Genomic DNA, 18,630 nt, shown 5'->3' on the forward strand with positions numbered 1-18,630 from the left:
TTTTCAGCCCCAACTTCCCTCCGCCTCCCGGCCCCGCGGCGAAGGAGATGCAGCCGGAGGCTCCCGCTCTGCTGCAGACGGTCAGTGGCACTCCCTCTCTCCCTTTTGTCGCCTCTCTCCCCTTCCCCCGACGCCCCTTGCCCCCTGCTGCCCTTCTCGTCCATCCGCCTGCCCCATGGGCAGGCGCTTGTGTGAGCCCGGTTAAGCCCCCGGATCCTGAGGGCGGTGGGTTCTGGGCAATTGCTGTTCTTGGCACCTTGGCATGGGCCTTTGCGTCCTGGCCGGAGCACCACGGCTCTTGCTGATGTGAGCAAAGAGAAAGGTCTGGCCTTGCCCTGCAGCAATTAGCATTGGTAGCTGAGCTTTGCTATTACAGAGGTGAGTTCTTCCCTACAAGGAAATCCCTGCTAGTTGTTGAGATTTCTTATCTAATCCCTGTCATCGTCTTTTCTGATTCTCCTCTGAAAGGGAGGTGGTGCCAGGTGACAATTGGGACTTCAGGGACTTCTCTATCTTGGTGGATTTTCTGAGTTTCTATTTGCCCACCAGAGTCACCATGAAAGTAGGGAGGGCATTATGGACTCTTTTTTCCCCAAAGTATGTTGCAACTCTGTTTAGTTGTAGAAGGTAATCAGGCAGAGGAGTATCACCCAAGGTAGGTGTTGGAAATGGGAATTTTATTTTTGTTTTCCTGTGTGCACCATGTCCCAGGTTCTGGTCTCTTATTCCTGTCCAGAGAAGTGGCATGACAGATGCTGCCCTCTTTTGATGTTCTTCTGAGATTTGAATGAGCTATCAGTATGGTAAACATTTCAGAGAAGCAGAACACAAGCAAACCAAACCCAATTAAAACAAACAGTAATGCAAATCCCAAATCAAATTCTCCTATGTAGTAATATCATCTGTACAGTGGGGTGCTCAGCACTGTTTGGGTTGTTCCATCAGTGAACAAAATCAATGCCATTTTCATTTAGAGCTGTTCAGACATCACCTTTAGAAAGAGTACTGCTCCCAAGTCTGCAACATTTCATTTGGAAATAGCTGAAGCATTGCCAAACGTTATGGGACTGCAGCAGAGAGTCTTCTGGACACTGTGTATATGGTTTATACCTGCCATTCAGTATATATATATAATTTTATTTGTGGTAATGTTCTTGATGAGAATGGAAAGAACAAATCAGAGTGAGCCATGAGATGGGAAACTGGTGTGTCTAGGAGGTGAATGTAGCAGTGGCCATGAGTAGGGCTGGGCCATTTTCTGATGTGAGGGGTGACCTTAAGCATGTTGTAAGACAAGAATGGGAGATGATGTGCTTTTCTTGAGGGTGCAAGCACTCAAGTGGGGAACAGAGAATTCCTAAAAGTGAGCATGAGGCAAGATTGTCACAGTGTTCCTGCCCAGCATCCTTGTATGTGGATAACACTCAGTTTGGTGTCATCCACAAACTTGCTGAGGGTTCACTCAATCCCACTGTCCATGTCCCAACAAACATATTCAGTAGTACTGGTCCTGCTACGAGCCCCTGAGGCAAACCACTTGTCACTGGTCTCTACCCAGACATCAAGTCTTTGATCACAACTGTTTGAGTGTGACCACCCAGCCAATTCATTATCCTCTAAATGATCTACCCATCAAATCCATGTCTCTGCATTTTAGAGACAAGGATGTCTTGCGGCAAATTGTAAATGCTCTGCACAAATCCAAGTAAATGTCAGTCTCTCTCCTTTTCCACTGCTTATATAACCCTGCCATAGAAGGCCATCACATTTGTCAGGCACAGTTTGTCTTTAGAGAAGCCATGTTGACTGTGACACTCAGTCTCTGTCTTCCATGTGCCTTAGCACAGGTTCCAGGAGCATCCTTTTAGGCTGTGCAGGCTGGATGAGTGAATGGTTATGTGGGCTGAGAACTAGCTGAATGGCATGACTCAGGGGGTTGTGGTCAGTGTCACAGAGCATAGTTGCAGACCTGTAACTAGTGGTGTCTCCCAAGGGCCTACTGTGTCCGGTATTGTTTAACTTATTCATGAATGACTTGGATGAAGGGCCAGAGTGTTTCCTCACTAAGTTTACTGACAATACGAAACTGGGAGGAATGGCTGATACCCTAGAGTGCTGTGCTGTTATTCAGAAGCATCTAGACAGGCTGGAGAGATGGGCAGAGAAGAACCTTTTGAAATTCCACAATGGCAATTGCAGAATCCTGCACCTGGGGAGGAATAACTCCATGCAGCACTACAGGCTGGTGGCTGAGCTGCTTAAAGTAGCTCTACAGAGAAGGACCTGGGGGTCCTGGTGGACAGCAAATTCTTCTTGTGGCCAAGAAGGCCAGTGGTGTCCTGGGCTGCATTAGGAAGAGTATTGCTGGCAGGTTAAGGGAGGTGATCCTCCCTCTTTACTCAGCCCTGGTGAGGCTTCACCTGAAGTACTGTGTCCAGTTCTGGGCTCCCCGGTACAAGAGAGACATGGAGCAAGTCTGGAAAAGGGCTACCGGATGATTAAGGTTCTGGAGCATCTCTCCTATGAGGAAAGTCAGAGGGAGCTGGGCCTGTTCAGCCTAGAGAAGGCTCGGGGGGGATCTGATCAATGTGTGTAAGTATCTGAAAGGAGGGTGTCAAGAGTATGGGGCCAGACTCTTCTCGTTTGTGCCAAGTGGTAGGACAACAGAAACCAGGCATAAACTAAGCCACAGGAAGTTCTGCCTGAACATGAGGAAGAATATCTTTACTGTGAGGGTGACTGACCCTTGGAACAGGTTACCCAAAGAGGTTTCAGAGTCTCCTTCCCTGGAGATATTCCAGAGCCATCTGGACACAATCCTGAGCAATGGTCTTCAGGTCATCCTGCTTGAGCAGGGAGCTTGGACTAGATGAATGCCTGTGGTCCCTTCCAGACTCAACCGTTGTGTGCTCCATGATCTTGCCAGGACCAGAGGTGGAACTGACTTGCCTGTAGTTCCCCTGCCTTTCTTTATTCCCTTTTTAAAAGTGGGTGTTATGCTTCCCCTTTTCCAGTCACTGGGAACTTCACCAGTTTGACAAGACTTTTCAGATATGAAGGACAGTGGCTTAGCAACTTTACCTGCGAGTTGCCTTGGAACCCTTAAGTGCATAGACTCAGGTCTCATGGACTTGTGATGCCCATTGATGCTTCTTACATGATCTGCAACCTGACCTTCTCCTACAGTGGGGAGTAGTTCATTGTCCCAGATGAGGTTTTCTTTTTCAGGTGTGACCGGTTTTTCTGTAGAATAAAATCAGTCCTGATTCTGATGAGAGGTGCAGCACCACCAACTTTGCAGACCCTCTTGCTTGCTGGGGTGTAGCATTTCTACATGAGTTTTATGAGGAACTGCAAGACACGCAGGCTGTGGTGGTGGCCATCCCCCAGGCACTGTTGACTGCCATTTCTGTTGTTGATCATTGTCTGTGCTTGTATTCAATATGGTTTCTTGTCTAAAACTTTGTCGTCCTCCTCTTTGGTTCTCCTCTGGAATGTATGTGATGGAAAGTGACATTTGGGACTTGAGGGTTTTCTCTCCCTGTGGTATAATTTGTCCACTCTGGTGAGCTCATCAAAGTAATTATAAAAATAGGGAAGGTGCTGTGGACTTTTTCTATGTTCTTTTTCCAAGTATGTTGTTACTGTAGTTGGTGGTATAAAGTGTTCAGAGAGAGGAGTGTACCGAGGGCAGGTGTTAGAAATGGGAATTCTATTTTCCTGCTCCCCATTTCTCCCAGGTTGTGGACTGCATTTCTGGCCAGTGAAGTGTTGTGATGTACACAGACTTTTTGATGTTCTTTCAGTATTTGGATCAGCAGCAACAACCTTAAAGAATCCATGTAAGCCTTCTTGTCAACAGACCAAACCAAATAGAAACAAAAGAAAACACATCCCCAAATTGCCCTACACTTTAGATATCACCCATTACAGTGCTGTGCTCGTCAGCATTTAGATTGCTGTCTCACTGCATGAAATCAATACCTGTTGCCATTAGAGCTGTTGTGACATCATGGGTTTATGAAAGGCTAGTCCTGCTTGACTAACCTGATCTCCTTCTAGAACAATATAACCTGCTTAGTGGATGAGGGAAAGGCTGTGGACGTTGTTTACCTGCACTTTAGTAAAGTCTCTTACACTGTTTCCCACAGTGTTTTCCTGGAGAAACTGGCTGCTCATGGCTTGTAAGGGAGTGCTCTTTGCTCGATAAAAAACTGGCTGGATGGCCAGACCCGAAGAGTGGTGGTGAATGGAGTTAAATCCAATTGGTGGTCAGTCACAAGTGCTGTTCCCCAAGGCTTAGTATGGGTCCAGTTCTATAATGCTTATCAATGATCTGTACAAGGGGATTGACTGCACCTTCAGTAAGTTTGCAGATGACACCAAGTTGGGCTGGTATATTGTTCTGTTTCAAGTTAAAGAGGCTCTACCCAGTGATATGGACAGGCTGGATTGATGGGCCGAGACAATTGTATGAGGCTCAACAAGGCCAAGTGCCAGGTCCTGCACTTGGGTCACAACAACCCTATGCAATGCTACAGGCTTGGGGAATAGTGGCTGGACAAATGTCCAGTGGAAAAGGACCTGGGGGTGTTAGACAACACCTGGCTGAACATGAGCCATCAGTGTGCCCAGGTTGCTAAAAAGGCCAGTAGTATCCTGGCCTGTATCAGAAATAGTGTGTCCAGCAGGACTTGGGAGTGATTTCCCCCCTTTACTTAGCAATGAAGTGACTGCACCTCAGATACTGTGTTCAGTTTTTGGCCCCTCACTAGAAGAATAATATTGAGTTGCTAGAGCATGTCCAAAGAAGGACAACAAAACTGTTGAAGGATCTAGAGCACAAGTCTTACAAGAAGCGGCTGAGGGAACTGGGGTTGTTTGATCTGGAGAAAAGGATGCTGAGAAGAGGCCTTGTCATTCTCTACAACTACTTGAAAGGAGGTTGTAGCAAGGTGGGTGTTGATCTCTTCTCCCAAGGTAAAAGCGATAGCATAAAAGGAAATTGCACCAAGTTGCACCAGGGGAGGTTTAGACTGGGTATTAGAAAAAAATTCTTCACTGAAGGGTTGTCAAGCATTGGAAGAGGCTGCCCAGGGAAGTGGTTGGGTCACCATTCCTGGAGGTATTTAAAAGACATGGTGCTTAGGGACATGGTTTAGTGGTGGACTTAGCAGTGTCAAGTTAGTGATTGGACTCAATGATCTCAAGGGTCTTTTCCAGCGTAAATGATTCTATGATTATCTTTGGAAACAGTATTGCCGCCAGATGTGTAAAATGTCCATCTGAGATTGCTGAAGCATTGTCAAATATGAAGGGTAAGCTGCAGAGAATCTGCTGAGGACTGTGTATGTGATCCCATCTGTATGTTTTTCCATTGTGCTCTCACTGGTGAAAGGGTCTGCACAAGCTGGACTGAAAGAAAAATATGGCATGTTCATAGAGGGTGTCAAGAGAGGGCCAGACTGTTCTCGGTGGTGTCTCCTGGGGCCTGGGCATCTCTTTATGTGAAGGGCTAACTTGAGCAGTGGGAAAACTTGTCTGAGAGAAGTGGAAATTTTTGGGAAGGATTTCCCAAGTATTGGGTGATGACAAGAAGGAGACATGTTGAGCTTGTGTTGTGCATGGTTTTTCCATTCTCATGAGCTGAGATTGATGTTGAGAGAATGCTCGTAGCTTTCATGTATCCCACCTGCTTCCCCTGTGATAGAAATGCTAAAGGGAGCACAGTGGACTCTCCAGTGTTCTCCAGGTTCTTGCAGAAAATGAGTAATTTCTTTTTTCTCTCCAGCTCCTCCAGGAACCTTTTATAACATTATGTGAAAATGTCACTTAAATCCAGTCCTTCCATCCCGACTTTTTTTTTTTTTTTTCTTTTGATTTATTTTGAAGAACCAACGAGTGATAATACTGGTAATTTACTCATACCAGAAAAAGATGTATTTTGAGAAACAGATGAACTTTTGTTTCTCTTCGTGGTGGTTGTATCTTCATGTTGGACTGACAGAATGTTGCCACACTGTAATGCCTATAGGTTTGGAGCAGCAAAGCACCACTACCTGCTTTCGTTCCTTTCCTGCTACTTCAGGCACAGTGTGATCAGGTGGCAGGAAGCACGGGTGGAGGAGGGACCATGTGTTGCATGGAGTTAACATGTTGGGCGGCGATGATCATTCTCAATGAAAAAGCCACAGTGTTACCTTGCTAACTTCTGATCGGCTGTGTGACGAGTGGCTCATGCTAATGAGTGAGCAGTATTCTGTGGGGAGTAATGCTTGGGGTACCAAGGTTCTTAGTGTGTTGCTCTGGCAGAGCATGCCTGCCAGGAGGAGAAAAGGAAGACGGAGGAAAAGAAATGAGAAATAAGATGGAAAAAGGGGAAATAGAATAGTGAAAGAGAAGAAAAATGCAGGGAAGAAAGGAAGAGACATGAATAAAAGGAGATAAATGCGGGCAGACAGATGTAAAAAAAGAAGTAAGAAAGAGGAAGAAGGAAAGAGCAAGCAAGGAAAAAAAGGAAAATGACGACGAAAAGGAAAGAAGAAATAGGAAGGCAAACAAAGAGAGAACAGGGGGAAAAAGGATGAAGAAAGCGGACGGAATGAAGAAATAAAGGCGAAGACAAGAAGAAATAAATGTTCGCAAGCAAAGAGGAAGCATGGAAAAATAAAGAAAGACTCAAAGGAATGAGAAGGGGAGGAAGAGGCAAGCGAGAGCGAAGCGGCCCGGATCCAGAGGATTGGGCGGTGTCGGGGAGCGTGTGAGACGTTGGAGCAGCACACGGTGTCGCTGCAGGCTCAGAAACGGCGTGTCGGCGGCTCCGCCTCGGTGCGAGCGGCGGAGAGCCCGGCTGTGAGCGCGGGGGGGCGGCGCGGGCCGGGCAGGAGAGCCGGTGCAGCCGTGCGGCGGCGGGGAGCTGTGCAGGACCCGGGCCGGTGCCGGCAGGGTCGGTGGCGATGGCGATGGGCGGCGTGTGTCGTGGTGCGTTGTTGCGGCTGCTGGTGCTGCAGGTGACCTGGGCGTTGGTCGGCGGGCAGGTGCGGTACTCGGTGCCGGAGGAAGCGAAGGCCGGGACGGTGGTGGGCCGGCTGGCGCAGGACCTGGGCCTGGAGGCGGGCGAGCCGGAGGCGCGTCGGCTGCGGCTGGTGGCGCAGGGCCGGCGGGCGAGCGTGGAGGTGAGCGGGGCGAGCGGGGCGCTGGTGGTGAGCTCGCGGCTGGACCGGGAGGAGCTGTGCGGGAAGAGCGCGCCGTGCGCCCTGCGCCTGGAGGTGCTGGTGGAGCGGCCGCTGCGCGTCTTCCACGTGGAGCTGGAGGTTACCGACATCAACGACAACGCCCCGGTCTTCCCCGCCGCCCGCAAAAACCTCAGTGTATCGGAGAACTCCCCTGCCGGGTCTCGGTTCCCTCTGGAGGGCGCGTCGGATGCAGATGTCGGAGCCAACGCGCAGCTGTCGTACAGCCTTAGCCCCAGCGAGCATTTCGCTTTGGATTTACAAAAAACCGAGGAGGAGGGTGAGTCCTTATTCCTGGTGCTCAGAAAACCTCTGGACCGCGAGACGATGCCGATTCACCGTCTGGTACTGACGGCGAGTGACGGGGGCCGTCCGCTGCTGACAGGCACAGTGGAGCTGATGATCTCGGTGCTAGACGCCAACGACAACACGCCCCAGTTCAACCAGTCTGTGTATAAAGTGCGGCTGCCGGAAAATTCTGAACGCGGTACTATAGTGTTCAGAGTAACAGCCACGGATTTGGATGAGGGGACGAACAGGAATGTCTCGTACTCTCTGCTTAACTTGTTCCCTCAGGATGAAAGAGACGTTTTCGGGATCAACAGGGACAGCGGAGAGATCCGTCTCCGAGGAGATTTAGACTTTGAGGATGTTGGTGTCTATCGCCTGCAAGTGGATGCGACAGATCAGGGAAACCCACCCCTGACGGGACACTGCAAAGTCGTGGTGGAGGTGCTGGACGTGAACGACAACGCGCCGGAGGTGTGGGTGACGTCGCTGTCGGTGCCGGTGCCGGAGGACGCGGCGGTGGGGACGGTGGTGGCTCTGCTGAGCGTGTCGGACCGGGACTCGGGGGCGAACGGGCGCGTGCGCTGCTCGGTGTGGCCGGCGGCGCCGTTCGGTCTGGTGTCGACGTTCGCGGGGTCGTACTCGCTGGTGCTGCGGGAGGCGCTGGACCGGGAGCGGGTGTCGGAGTACGAGGTGGAGGTGCGGGCGGAGGACGGCGGGGCGCCGCCGCTGCGCGCCAGCCGCGGTCTGCGGGTGCCGGTGTCGGACGTGAACGACAACGCGCCGGCGTTCGCGCAGGCCGTGTACACGGTGCTGGCGCGGGAGAACAACGCGGCGGGCGCGGAGCTGGCGCGGCTGTGGGCGCGGGACCCGGACGAGGCGGGCAACGGTCGCGTGAGCTACTCGGTGTCGGAGGGCGGCGGCGGGGCGTCGGTGTCGGGCGGCGGGTGGCGTCCGGCGTCGAGCTACGTGTCGGTGGACGCGGAGAGCGGGCGTCTGTGGGCGCTGCAGCCGCTGGACTACGAGGAGCTGCAGGTGCTGCAGTTCGAGGTGCGGGCAGTGGACGCGGGGGAGCCGGCGCTGTGCGGCAACGCCACGGTGCAGCTCTTCGTGCTGGACGAGAACGACAACGCGCCGGCGCTGCTGCCGCCTGCCGGCGGAGGGCCGGGCGTCGGGGCGTCGGGCTCGGCGGCGTCGGGCTCGGCGGTGCCGGGGGCGCTGTGGGCGTGGGCTTCGTGGGGGGCGCCGGCGGGGCAGGTGGTGGCGAAGATCCGCGCGGTGGACGCGGACTCGGGCTACAACGCGTGGCTGCGCTACGAGCTGTGGGAGCCGCGGGGCAAGGGCCCGTTCCGCGTGGGGCTGTACAGCGGCGAGGTGAGCACGGCGCGGGCGCTGGAGGAGGCGGACGGCCCGCGGCAGCGCCTGGTCATCGTGGTGCGGGACCACGGCGAGCCGGCGCGCTCGGCCACGGCCACGCTGAGCGTGTCGCTGGTGGAGGGCGCCGAGGCGGCGCTGGCGGCCGCGGGCTCGTCGGGGGTGGGGCTGCGGCCGGCGGAGGGTGGCGCGTCGGCGGAGTCGACGACGACGACGACGACGACGACGAACGTGTGGCTGGTGGTGGCGATCTGCGCGGTGTCGAGCCTGTTCCTGCTGGCGGTGGTGCTGTACGGGGCGGCGCGCTGGGCGCCGCGGGCGGCCGTGCTGTCGAGTCCCGGGCCGGCCACGCTGGTGTGCGCCAGCGAAGTGGGGAGCTGGTCGTACTCGCAGCGCCAGAGCCGGAGCCTGTGCGTGGCGGACGGCGTGGGCAAGAGCGACCTGATGGTTTTCAGCCCCAACTTCCCTCCGCCGCCCGGCCCCGCGGCGAAGGAGACGCAGCCGGATGCTCCCGCTCTGCTGCAGACGGTCAGTGGCGCTCCCTTTCTCCCTCCCTCTTTTCCTCGTTTCTCGTCCCTTCCCCCGACGACCCTTGCTCCCTGTTGCTCTTTTAGCTCGCCCTCCCACGGGGCAGGTGGTGGTGTGATCCCGGCTCAACCACTGGCGACTGAGAGTGGTGGGTGCTGGGCGGGTGCTTGAGTATTTTCTGTGCCCTTTGGCATTTGCCTTCTCGTCCTTGCCGGAACACCCCGACTCTTGCTGCTGGGAAAAGAAAGATCTCCTGTAGGATTAAATCCCTGGTGTTATGTGAGGTATCTTATCTTGTTTTCATGTTCTGTAGTTCTTTTCTACAAGAGAAGTGTTGCCAGGTGACATTTTGGACTTCAGGTATTTCTCTTTCTGTGATGGATTTTCTCCCATTAAATTCCCTCACCAGAGTCATAAGGAAGTTAGGGGAGGCGTTTTAGTTTTCAGACAGAGTACTGTGAACCATCGTAGGTGTTAAAACCGGCAAGTTTTGTTTGTATTTCTGTACCCCATAATCATGCTGTAGATTTCCATTTCTGGCTGGGAAGTGTCATTGTCCTGTTAGGGTAGTCTTTTGATACTTGTATCATCAGCATTGACAGCCTCATGGAATAACTGAAAACATTCTCTTCAAAAAAACCAAACAATTTCTTTTGTACATCGTGGCATCCATTGCAGTGTTGTGATTGTCAGCGTTTGGGTTGTTGTGTCACAGAACAAAATCACTTACCATCAGAGCTATCCTGACACCATCTCTGCAAATATATGTTTAACATTTCAGAGGTGTAACAGAGCTCCCAGGTGTGGATCAGTTCCATCTGGGGTAACAGAACTTGAAGGATCAACTACAGAGAGTCTGCTGAATACAGTGATACCGTCTGTGTTGTTTTTATGGGGCTCTCATTGATGGCAAGAGTTGTGGATTTGTGCTCCTGACCAGGGGAGTGATGTGACATACAGTGGACTTCTTTGATGTTCTTTCAATATTTTCATCAGCAGCCACACCCTTACAAAGGAAAAAACAAACAGAACCTCCCCAGTAACAAATCCCTAAATCCAAATTGTCCGACAGAACTGATATCATCTGTTACATTGGGAGCCTTGTCAACGTTTGGGTTGTTTTAACACAGCGTTACATCAATGCTATTGCAGTTTGGAACTGCTCTAACATCACCTTTTGAACGTGCCAAGTGCGCTGCACAGAGTCTGTATGATACAATTGGTGTGGGTTTTCTTAAAGTGCTCTCACTGTGTGGAAGCGTCCACAAATCCTGGAGTGAGCCCTGATTTGGGGAATAAAACAGTGGCATGTCAGGGAGGTGAATATGGCAACGGCCCTGACTGGGGCCTGGGAACCTCATGATATGAAGGGTGACCTTGAGTAGACTTGCCAGAAGTGGAAAACTTTGGGAAGACCATGGGCTGTGTAGTAAGGCAATAATGGGAGTTGGCATGTTTGTCCTGAGACCGTATGTCCCAGACTGGGGAGTGTGAGATACCTAAAAAAAAGTGTGAGATACCCAAAAAAACTCTGGAAGGGCACAGACTGTTCTTGCCCAGATCCTTTCCCAGGCTCCCAGCATGTCTGTAGCTTAGAAGCCTTCTGGATCTTGAGGCAGGGTTTCGTACTGAAATGCCAACAATGTCTCTTTAAGTTTGTGAATATCTACCGCCCAGGAGAGTCCATTGTGCTGCTGCTGGCTGATGTACAGAATGTATTGGGTAAGAGTTGGGACGCTGCCTGCTGAATACTGCCTGATGAACCTTTTCACTGCTGTTCTGGGAAAGTTGTTGTGGGAAGGCAGTGTTTCAACCTGCTGTCCTTGTGTAGTGGTGGGCAGTTACAGCTTTTCCACAGGTGTTGATGTTGCTGTGATGGGTCATCGGTCCTGCTCAGGCAGGATTTCTCAGGACACATGAGGAGGTGGGTGTAATCTCTGTGTGCTCGGCTTCCCCTATTTATGCACTTCACCATCAGCCTTGGTAGAGATGGTGTGTACTGTTGTCACATGTGGCTCATTCTGGTGTCTGGACATACGAGTCCAGCTCTGGTTTTCTAGCATTTGGTGTGGTTCTTTTGAGTAATAACATCTGTGTGGCCTGGGATCAGAGGTGTCAGAGCTCTAATCCAAACATTTTTAAGAGCTCAATTTCAGTTCGAACCTTAGTATCTAGAAAAGGCATCACTCCATATGTTGTGGTGCCAATCCTGAGGGAAGATGAGTATGTGTAAAGACCTGGGTCATGATATGAGAGGGGTTTAGAGCTGGGGCATGTTTTTGTGGTGGAGCAATGTCTGGGTGTTGTGGCAGTGATGACACTGAGTAGGGCCTGTGTCTGCATCACGTGGTGTGTGACCTTGAGCAGGGATAAGTGTTGTCTGAGAGAAATGGATCTGCTGGGGAGAATGCAGTCTGTGTCACTGGGGAAGAACTGGAGAATATCCTCTTCTCTGTGGAGATTACATTTTCAATGTACAGGATACAGGATGCCAATAGATAACCTTGAGAAGAGCCCCGATGCACAGGGCTGCTCTCCTGGGATCCACTCAGGCGCTACAGGAGTTCTACATATCGTTGCAGCCTGATGTTACCTGTGGCATTACTGCTTTTGAAGATAACTTCTGTACATGCCTTTAATCATTTGGTTTTGACATTGAATGTTGTTGATCAAACAGAATAATTTCAAAATTTCTATCATCTTTCTGGTCTTAGTCTTGCGTGAGAGGGGAAGAAGTGTTCTTTGTAATCAAGATGTCACCAGACCTCATGTTGCAGTAGAGTAGCATGGGTTCCTTCTGTTGTTTACTCTCATATATAGTGAAAATGTCCATCCCTTGGTTTTTTTTTCTTCTCTCACGCTGTCAGTGTGTTGGAAAGAGGGCATGAGATGGAGACTGTTGAATTTTGGCAGCTCTCAGGTGGCAGGCTTTTGGAGAATATTCATGAGTGTGTGGGAAGGTTTTTCGACTTTCCTGAGCTGAGGATGTTGTTAGGAAAATGTCACTAGCTTTCAGGTCTCCCTCCTTCTTCCCCTTTGATAGAGGTGCATGAGGGAGCACCATACAGTGGCCAGTGTTTTTAAAGCTTTTGAAGAACATGAGTATTTTTTTCTGTCCAGCATCCCCTGCAATTGCAACTCATGTTAAGGGACGAAGTCTCTCAAAACTAATTCTGCTGTCCTGAAAGTGTTTCTTTTTCTGAAGATAGCAGTGATGCTACAGGTAAGTCACTTATTATAGAGAATGTGTTTGAGAGGCTGATATGCTTTGTTGTCATTCAGTTGTGGTTTCTTTCTGTTGGATTAACTGAATGTTGCCTGGATTGAAATGTCTGTAGACTTGGAGCAGCAAAGAACCACTGCTTTCTCTTGTTCCATTCTTGCTGCTGCCTGGCGGAGGTTGAGCAGATGAAGCAAGGGCAGATGGAGGAGGGACCTTGATGCTTTCCTTGGAGTGGATGCGTTAGGCACAAAGGATGTTCTCAGTCAAAACGCTCTGATATTACATTGGTGGCTTTTGTTTGGCTGTGTGACGAGTGGATCGTGCTAATAAGTTAGACTAAGGAGGCTAAGTATTCCAGAGGGACTAAGTATTCCTAGGAATGGATGTTCTTGCTGTGTTATTCTGGCAGAGCATATGTGCCTGAAAAAAGAAGTATGTTCTTTAAGTTCATTCTCCAGGTGGAAGATGAGGCCAGAAGAGCAGCTGTTCATTGAGTTACAAGGGGAGCACCTGGGAGCTGTGGTTTTCCTGTGCTTTTTGAGCCTTTGGGAAGGGTTGTCTTGCGGGGCTGTGATGGGTTTCAGTTCCTGAATCAGAGACACCCCTGTGTAGTTTGGAGTCTTTGGAGCGTGTTTCATTAGAGGTCCCTGTACCTGGTGCTTGGGTTTCTGTTACCGAGGGTGATGGATTCTGTTCTGCTGTAGAAGAGCTGTTCTTTTCTAGATTATTTTCTTGCTCTGTTATTTCCTATAATTTGTTATTTAAGAAGCCTGGAGACTGAAGAGCGTGGCCCTCATTGTGAAGAGAGGGGAAGTTGGAGATGCATGAATGGGATGAAAGCAGGAAGGCTATTCCATGACCAGAGGGATGGAAGGTCGTATGGAAGATGAATGAGAGCTCTTGCCAAAGGGCATGATGCTGTTTCATAGAAACCATGGTGGAACTATTTGAAGAACATTTTGGTATTGGACAAAATGAAGAGAAGAGACAAGGATGGAAGCAAAAGAGAAATGGAGGCAAAGATAGAGCACAGCATGGCAAGAGAGAAAGGATGAAAGAGAGGAAGTGTGAAAAGAAAGGAAGAAGAGAAAGGAGGAGCAAAACAAAACAAGGAAAGGAAGGACTTGGTGGTATAAAAAAATTAAGGAGGAAGGAAGAGATGATTGAAGAGATAACCAGCATGCTCTGATGTTATCTCGAGACGCTGAATGCAGATGAGGAACTCAGCATCCTCATTACTCATGGACAGCCTGCAAGGGTGCTGAAGATTGGTGAAGAAGAGGAATAAGAGTTGCTGCCAGACTGCCTGTCCATTCTTCCTCGTGAGCGTGGTGTGGGCGTTGGGAATATGTTTTGATAAAAGAAGTGAAAAACAGAAGAGAGAAAGATGGAAGTGGAAAAGGAGCAGAGGGAAACGTAGGCGTGGGAAGAGAATGAAAAAGAAGACGTAAAGTAAGAAAAGAAGGAAAGCGAATATGGAAAGAGAAACAGGAAGAGGAAAGAGAGAATAGCAGAAGGAAATTAAAGAAGGAAAGAAAAAGGAAGGTGAGAAAAGAAGCAGAGAAAGGAAGGAGCGAAGAGGTGATGACGAGCCCTCACCGACGTCACGTGTAGTCACGGAGCGGAACTGGTCCCGTGGGCAGAGCAGCACGTTCCGGCGCTGCTACCCCGTCATTAGCGGGGATAGGTCCGTCGTTGCCGGTGTCTGCCGCAGCGCCGGGGGCCACTGGGAGCTATAATCGGAGGAAAAGGAGAGAGAAGGGTGGGAGGAGAAAAAAGAGGAGGTATAAAGAGCAGGGCAGGGCAGGGCAGATGAAAACCCGAGAAATTAACTAAGAAAACAAAAAAAGAAGACGGAAGAGAAAAAAAGAAGGAAAGAAAAGAATGTGTGCAAGCAAAGAACACGGATTAAGGAAAAAAGAGAACGATGAAAAGAAAGGTAAGAAGAGGCGAGCGAGAGCGGAGCAGCCCGGATCCAGAGGCTTGGGCGATGTCGGGGAGCGTGTAAGGCGTTGGAGCAGCACACGGTGTCGCTGCAGGCTCAGAAACGGCGTGTCGGCGGCTCCGCCCCGGTGGGAGCGGCGGAGAGCCCGGCTGTGAGCGCGGGGGGGCGGCGCGGGCCGGGCAGGAGAGCCGGTGCATCCGGGCGGCTGCGGGGAGCCGTGAGGGGCCCGGAACGGTGCCGCCGGCGGCGGAGGCTATGGAGCTGGGCGTGTATCGTGGTGCGTTGGTGCGGCTGCTGTTGCTGCAGGCGTCCTGGGCGTTGGTCGGCGGGCAGGTGCGGTACTCGGTGCCGGAGGAAGCGAAGGCCGGGACGGTGGTGGGCCGGCTGGCGCAGGACCTGGGCCTGGAGGCGGGCGAGCCGGAGGCGCGTCGTCTGCGGCTGGTGGCGCAGGGCCGGCGGGCGAGCGTGGAGGTGAGCGGGGCGAGCGGGGCGCTGGTGGTGAGCTCGCGGCTGGACCGGGAGGAGCTGTGCGGGAAGAGCGCGCCGTGCGCCCTGCGCCTGGAGGTGCTGGTGGAGCGGCCGCTGCGCGTCTTCCACGTGGAGCTGGAGGTCACCGACATCAACGACAACGCCCCGGTCTTCCCCGCCGCCCGCAAAAACCTCAGCATCGCGGAATCGTCTCTGCCGGGGTCTCGGTTCCCGCTGGAGGGCGCGTCAGATGCAGATGTCGGAGCCAACGCGCAGCTGTCCTATGGCCTCAGCCCCAGCGAGCATTTCGCTTTGGATTTACAAAAATCTAATGAGCGAAATATTGTACCTGATCTTGTTTTAAGAAAACCTCTGGACCGCGAGACGATGCCGATTCATCGTCTGGTGCTGACGGCGACGGACGGGGGCCGGCCTCCGCTGACGGGCACTGTGGAACTAGTGATCTCGGTGCTGGATGCCAACGACAACGCACCCGAGTTTAACCAATCGGTGTATAAAGTGCGGCTGCTGGAGAACGCTGAGGAAGGGACATTGGTGGCGCGGGTGAACGCCACGGATGCCGATGAGGGAATTAACAGTGAGATGACCTACTCGGCGACTAACTTCTTTCCTCTCAGTGGAAAAGATGTAATTACTGTCAATCCGAAGACGGGAGAGATTCGTCTGACCGGCGCCCTGGACTTCGAAGATGTCAATGTATTTGATTTTCGTATTGAAGCGAGAGACAAGGGGACGCCTCCGCTATCGGGACACTGTAGCGTGGAACTGGAGGTGCTGGACGTGAACGACAACGCGCCGGAGGTGTGGGTGACGTCGCTGTCGGTGCCGGTGCCGGAGGACGCGGCGGTGGGGACGGTGGTGGCTCTGCTGAGCGTGTCGGACCGGGACTCGGGGGCGAACGGGCGCGTGCGCTGCTCGGTGTGGCCGGCGGCGCCGTTCGGTCTGGTGTCGACGTTCGCGGGGTCGTACTCGCTGGTGCTGCGGGAGGCGCTGGACCGGGAGCGGGTGTCGGAGTACGAGGTGGAGGTGCGGGCGGAGGACGGCGGGGCGCCGCCGCTGCGCGCCAGCCGCGGTCTGCGGGTGCCGGTGTCGGACGTGAACGACAACGCGCCGGCGTTCGCGCAGGCCGTGTACACGGTGCTGGCGCGGGAGAACAACGCGGCGGGCGCGGAGCTGGCGCGGCTGTGGGCGCGGGACCCGGACGAGGCGGGCAACGGTCGCGTGAGCTACTCGGTGTCGGAGGGCGGCGGCGGGGCGTCGGTGTCGGGCGGCGGGTGGCGTCCGGCGTCGAGCTACGTGTCGGTGGACGCGGAGAGCGGGCGTCTGTGGGCGCTGCAGCCGCTGGACTACGAGGAGCTGCAGGTGCTGCAGTTCGAGGTGCGGGCAGTGGACGCGGGGGAGCCGGCGCTGTGCGGCAACGCCACGGTGCAGCTCTTCGTGCTGGACGAGAACGACAACGCGCCGGCGCTGCTGCCGCCTGTCGGCGGCGGGCCGGGCGTCGGGGCGTCGGGCTCGGCGGTGCCGGGGGCGCTGTGGGCGTGGGCGTCGTGGGGGGCGCCGGCGGGGCAGGTGGTGGCGAAGATCCGCGCGGTGGACGCGGACTCGGGCTACAACGCGTGGCTGCGCTACGAGCTGTGGGAGCCGCGGGGCAAGGGCCCGTTCCGCGTGGGGCTGTACAGCGGCGAGGTGAGCACGGCGCGGGCGCTGGAGGAGGCGGACGGCCCGCGGCAGCGCCTGGTCATCGTGGTGCGGGACCACGGCGAGCCGGCGCGCTCGGCTACGGCCACGCTGAGCGTGTCGCTGGTGGAGGGCGCCGAGGCGGCGCTGGCGGCCGCGGGCTCTGGCTCGTCGGGGGTGGGGCTGCGGCCGGCGGCGGAGGACGGTGCATCGGCGGCGGCATCGACGACGACGACGAACGTGTGGCTGGTGGTGGCGATCTGCGCGGTGTCGAGCCTGTTCTTGCTGGCGGTGGTGCTGTACGGGGCGGCGCGCTGGGCGCCGCGGGCGGCCGTGCTGTCGGGGCCCGGGCCGGCCACGCTGGTGTGCGCCAGCGAAGTGGGGAGCTGGTCGTACTCGCAGCGCCAGAGCCGGAGCCTGTGCGTGGCGGACGGCGCGGGCAAGAGCGACCTGATGGTTTTCAGCCCCAACTTCCCTCCGCCGCCCGGCCCCGCGGCGAAGGAGACGCAGCCAGATGCTCCCACTCTGCTGCAGACGGTCAGTGGCGCTCCTTCCCTTCCTCGCCTCTCACCCCTTCCCCCGACACCCTCTGCTCCTTTTAGCCTTTTTCTCCCATCCGCCCGCTGGGCAGGCCCTGGTGTGAGCCGGGCTCAGTCCCCGGGACTGAAGGCTGTGGGTGCTGGGCAGCAATCTTGGCGTCTGCCTTTGTTTGCTAGCTGTAGTACCCCAGCTCTTTTTGATGGGGGTGAACAGAAAGATCTCCCCGAGAACATAATCCCTGGTGTTATGTTGGGTGTCTTACCGTCTTCTCTGATTCTCCTCTGCAAGAGAGGTGACACCAGGTTATATTTGGGATTTCAGGAGTTTCCCTACCTGTGGTGGATTTTTTCCATTGTAATTTCCTCATCAGATTCCTAATGAAATTAGGGTAGGCATTTTAGACTTTTCCAGTGTTCTTTTGCAAGGATGTCGTTGCTGCTCAGTACCATAAAGTATTCAGGCAGAGGACTGTGAACCATTGGTGTGAGAAGCGACAAGTTTTCATATATATTTCTGCCTCCCCTCCGATCCTTCCCACCATCATGCTGTAGATTTCCATTCCTGGCCTGCTTGGGTGGTCTTTCAGTATTTGTATCATCGGCATTGATAGCCTCTGTGCTTATGATAATTCGGGTTGTTATCTTACAGAAGGAAATCAATGCCTACTTCCATCAGAGCTATGCCATCATCGTCTCTCGAAATACATGTGTAACATTTCAGAGGTGTAACAGAGCTTCCAGGTGGTTCAGTTCCATCTGAGATAACAGAACATGAAGGGTCAACTACAGAGAGTCTGCTAAACACATGTGATATGACCAGTATATTTTTAATGGGGCTCTCATTCATGGCAAGAGTTGCTTATTTGTGCTCCTGACCAATGAAGTGGCGTGACATACACTGGGCCTCTTTGATGTTCTTTCAATATTTACATCAGGAGGCACACCCTTACAAAGGAAAAAACCAAATAGAACCCCACTGATAACAAACCCCTAAATCCAAACTGCCCTATAGAACCAATATAATCTTTTACATTGGGGGGATTGCCAACATTTGGGTTGTTTTGTCACAGAACATAATGAATTCCATTGCAATGTAGAGTGTTCTGTCATCACCTTTTGTGCCCTTCACACGGTCTGTATGATACAACTGGTTTGGGTTTCTTTTGAAGTACTGTCTTTGTTTGGAAGGGTCCACAAATGCTGGAGACAACCCTGAGCTGGGGAAGAGAAAACTGTCAGGGAGGTGAATGTGGCAATGGCCCTGAGTAGGGCCTTAGCACTTCATGATATGAAGAGTGACCTTGAGCAGTGGGAAGACTTGCCCAAATTGGAAAT

At 53.1% G+C, this 18,630-nt stretch overlaps 2 protein-coding genes across 3 annotated transcripts in view; both read left to right on the top strand.

Annotated features, from left to right (window-relative positions):
• LOC115615650 (protocadherin alpha-C2-like) overlaps positions 1-18,630 on the top strand; it is a 151,610-nt gene that overhangs the window by 21,760 nt on the left and 111,220 nt on the right. The window contains exon 1 of one of the 2 annotated variants that reach the window (XM_030504050.1): positions 5,990-9,422. The exons of the other annotated variant lie outside the window; for it this stretch is intronic. Coding sequence (XP_030359910.1) covers positions 6,957-9,422 — 2,466 coding nt within the window. The 5' untranslated portion in view covers positions 5,990-6,956. Of the gene's footprint in view, positions 1-5,989; positions 9,423-18,630 lie in introns of those variants that run through there. 2 annotated transcript variants of the gene reach the window in all.
• LOC115615652 (protocadherin alpha-8-like) lies at positions 13,307-18,055 on the top strand. Its single transcript, XM_030504064.1, has 2 exons — positions 13,307-17,293; positions 17,945-18,055. The coding sequence occupies exons 1-2, from the start codon at positions 14,846-14,848 to the stop codon at positions 18,053-18,055; spliced, it is 2,559 nt and encodes an 852-aa protein (XP_030359924.1). The 5' UTR covers positions 13,307-14,845.

The sequence above is a fragment of the Strigops habroptila genome, chromosome 12 (assembly GCF_004027225.2).
Source record: "Strigops habroptila isolate Jane chromosome 12, bStrHab1.2.pri, whole genome shotgun sequence".
Classification (NCBI taxonomy): Eukaryota; Metazoa; Chordata; class Aves; order Psittaciformes; family Psittacidae; genus Strigops; species Strigops habroptila.

Coding starts and splice junctions, on each gene's coding strand:
- LOC115615652 (XM_030504064.1), top strand. CDS start 14,846: ATGGAGCTGGGCGTGTATCGTGGTGCGTTGGTGCGGCTGCTGTTGCTG. Junction 17,294..17,944: donor CTCCCACTCTGCTGCAGACG/GTCAGTGGCGCT, acceptor GTTATCTTACAG/AAGGAAATCAATGCCTACTT.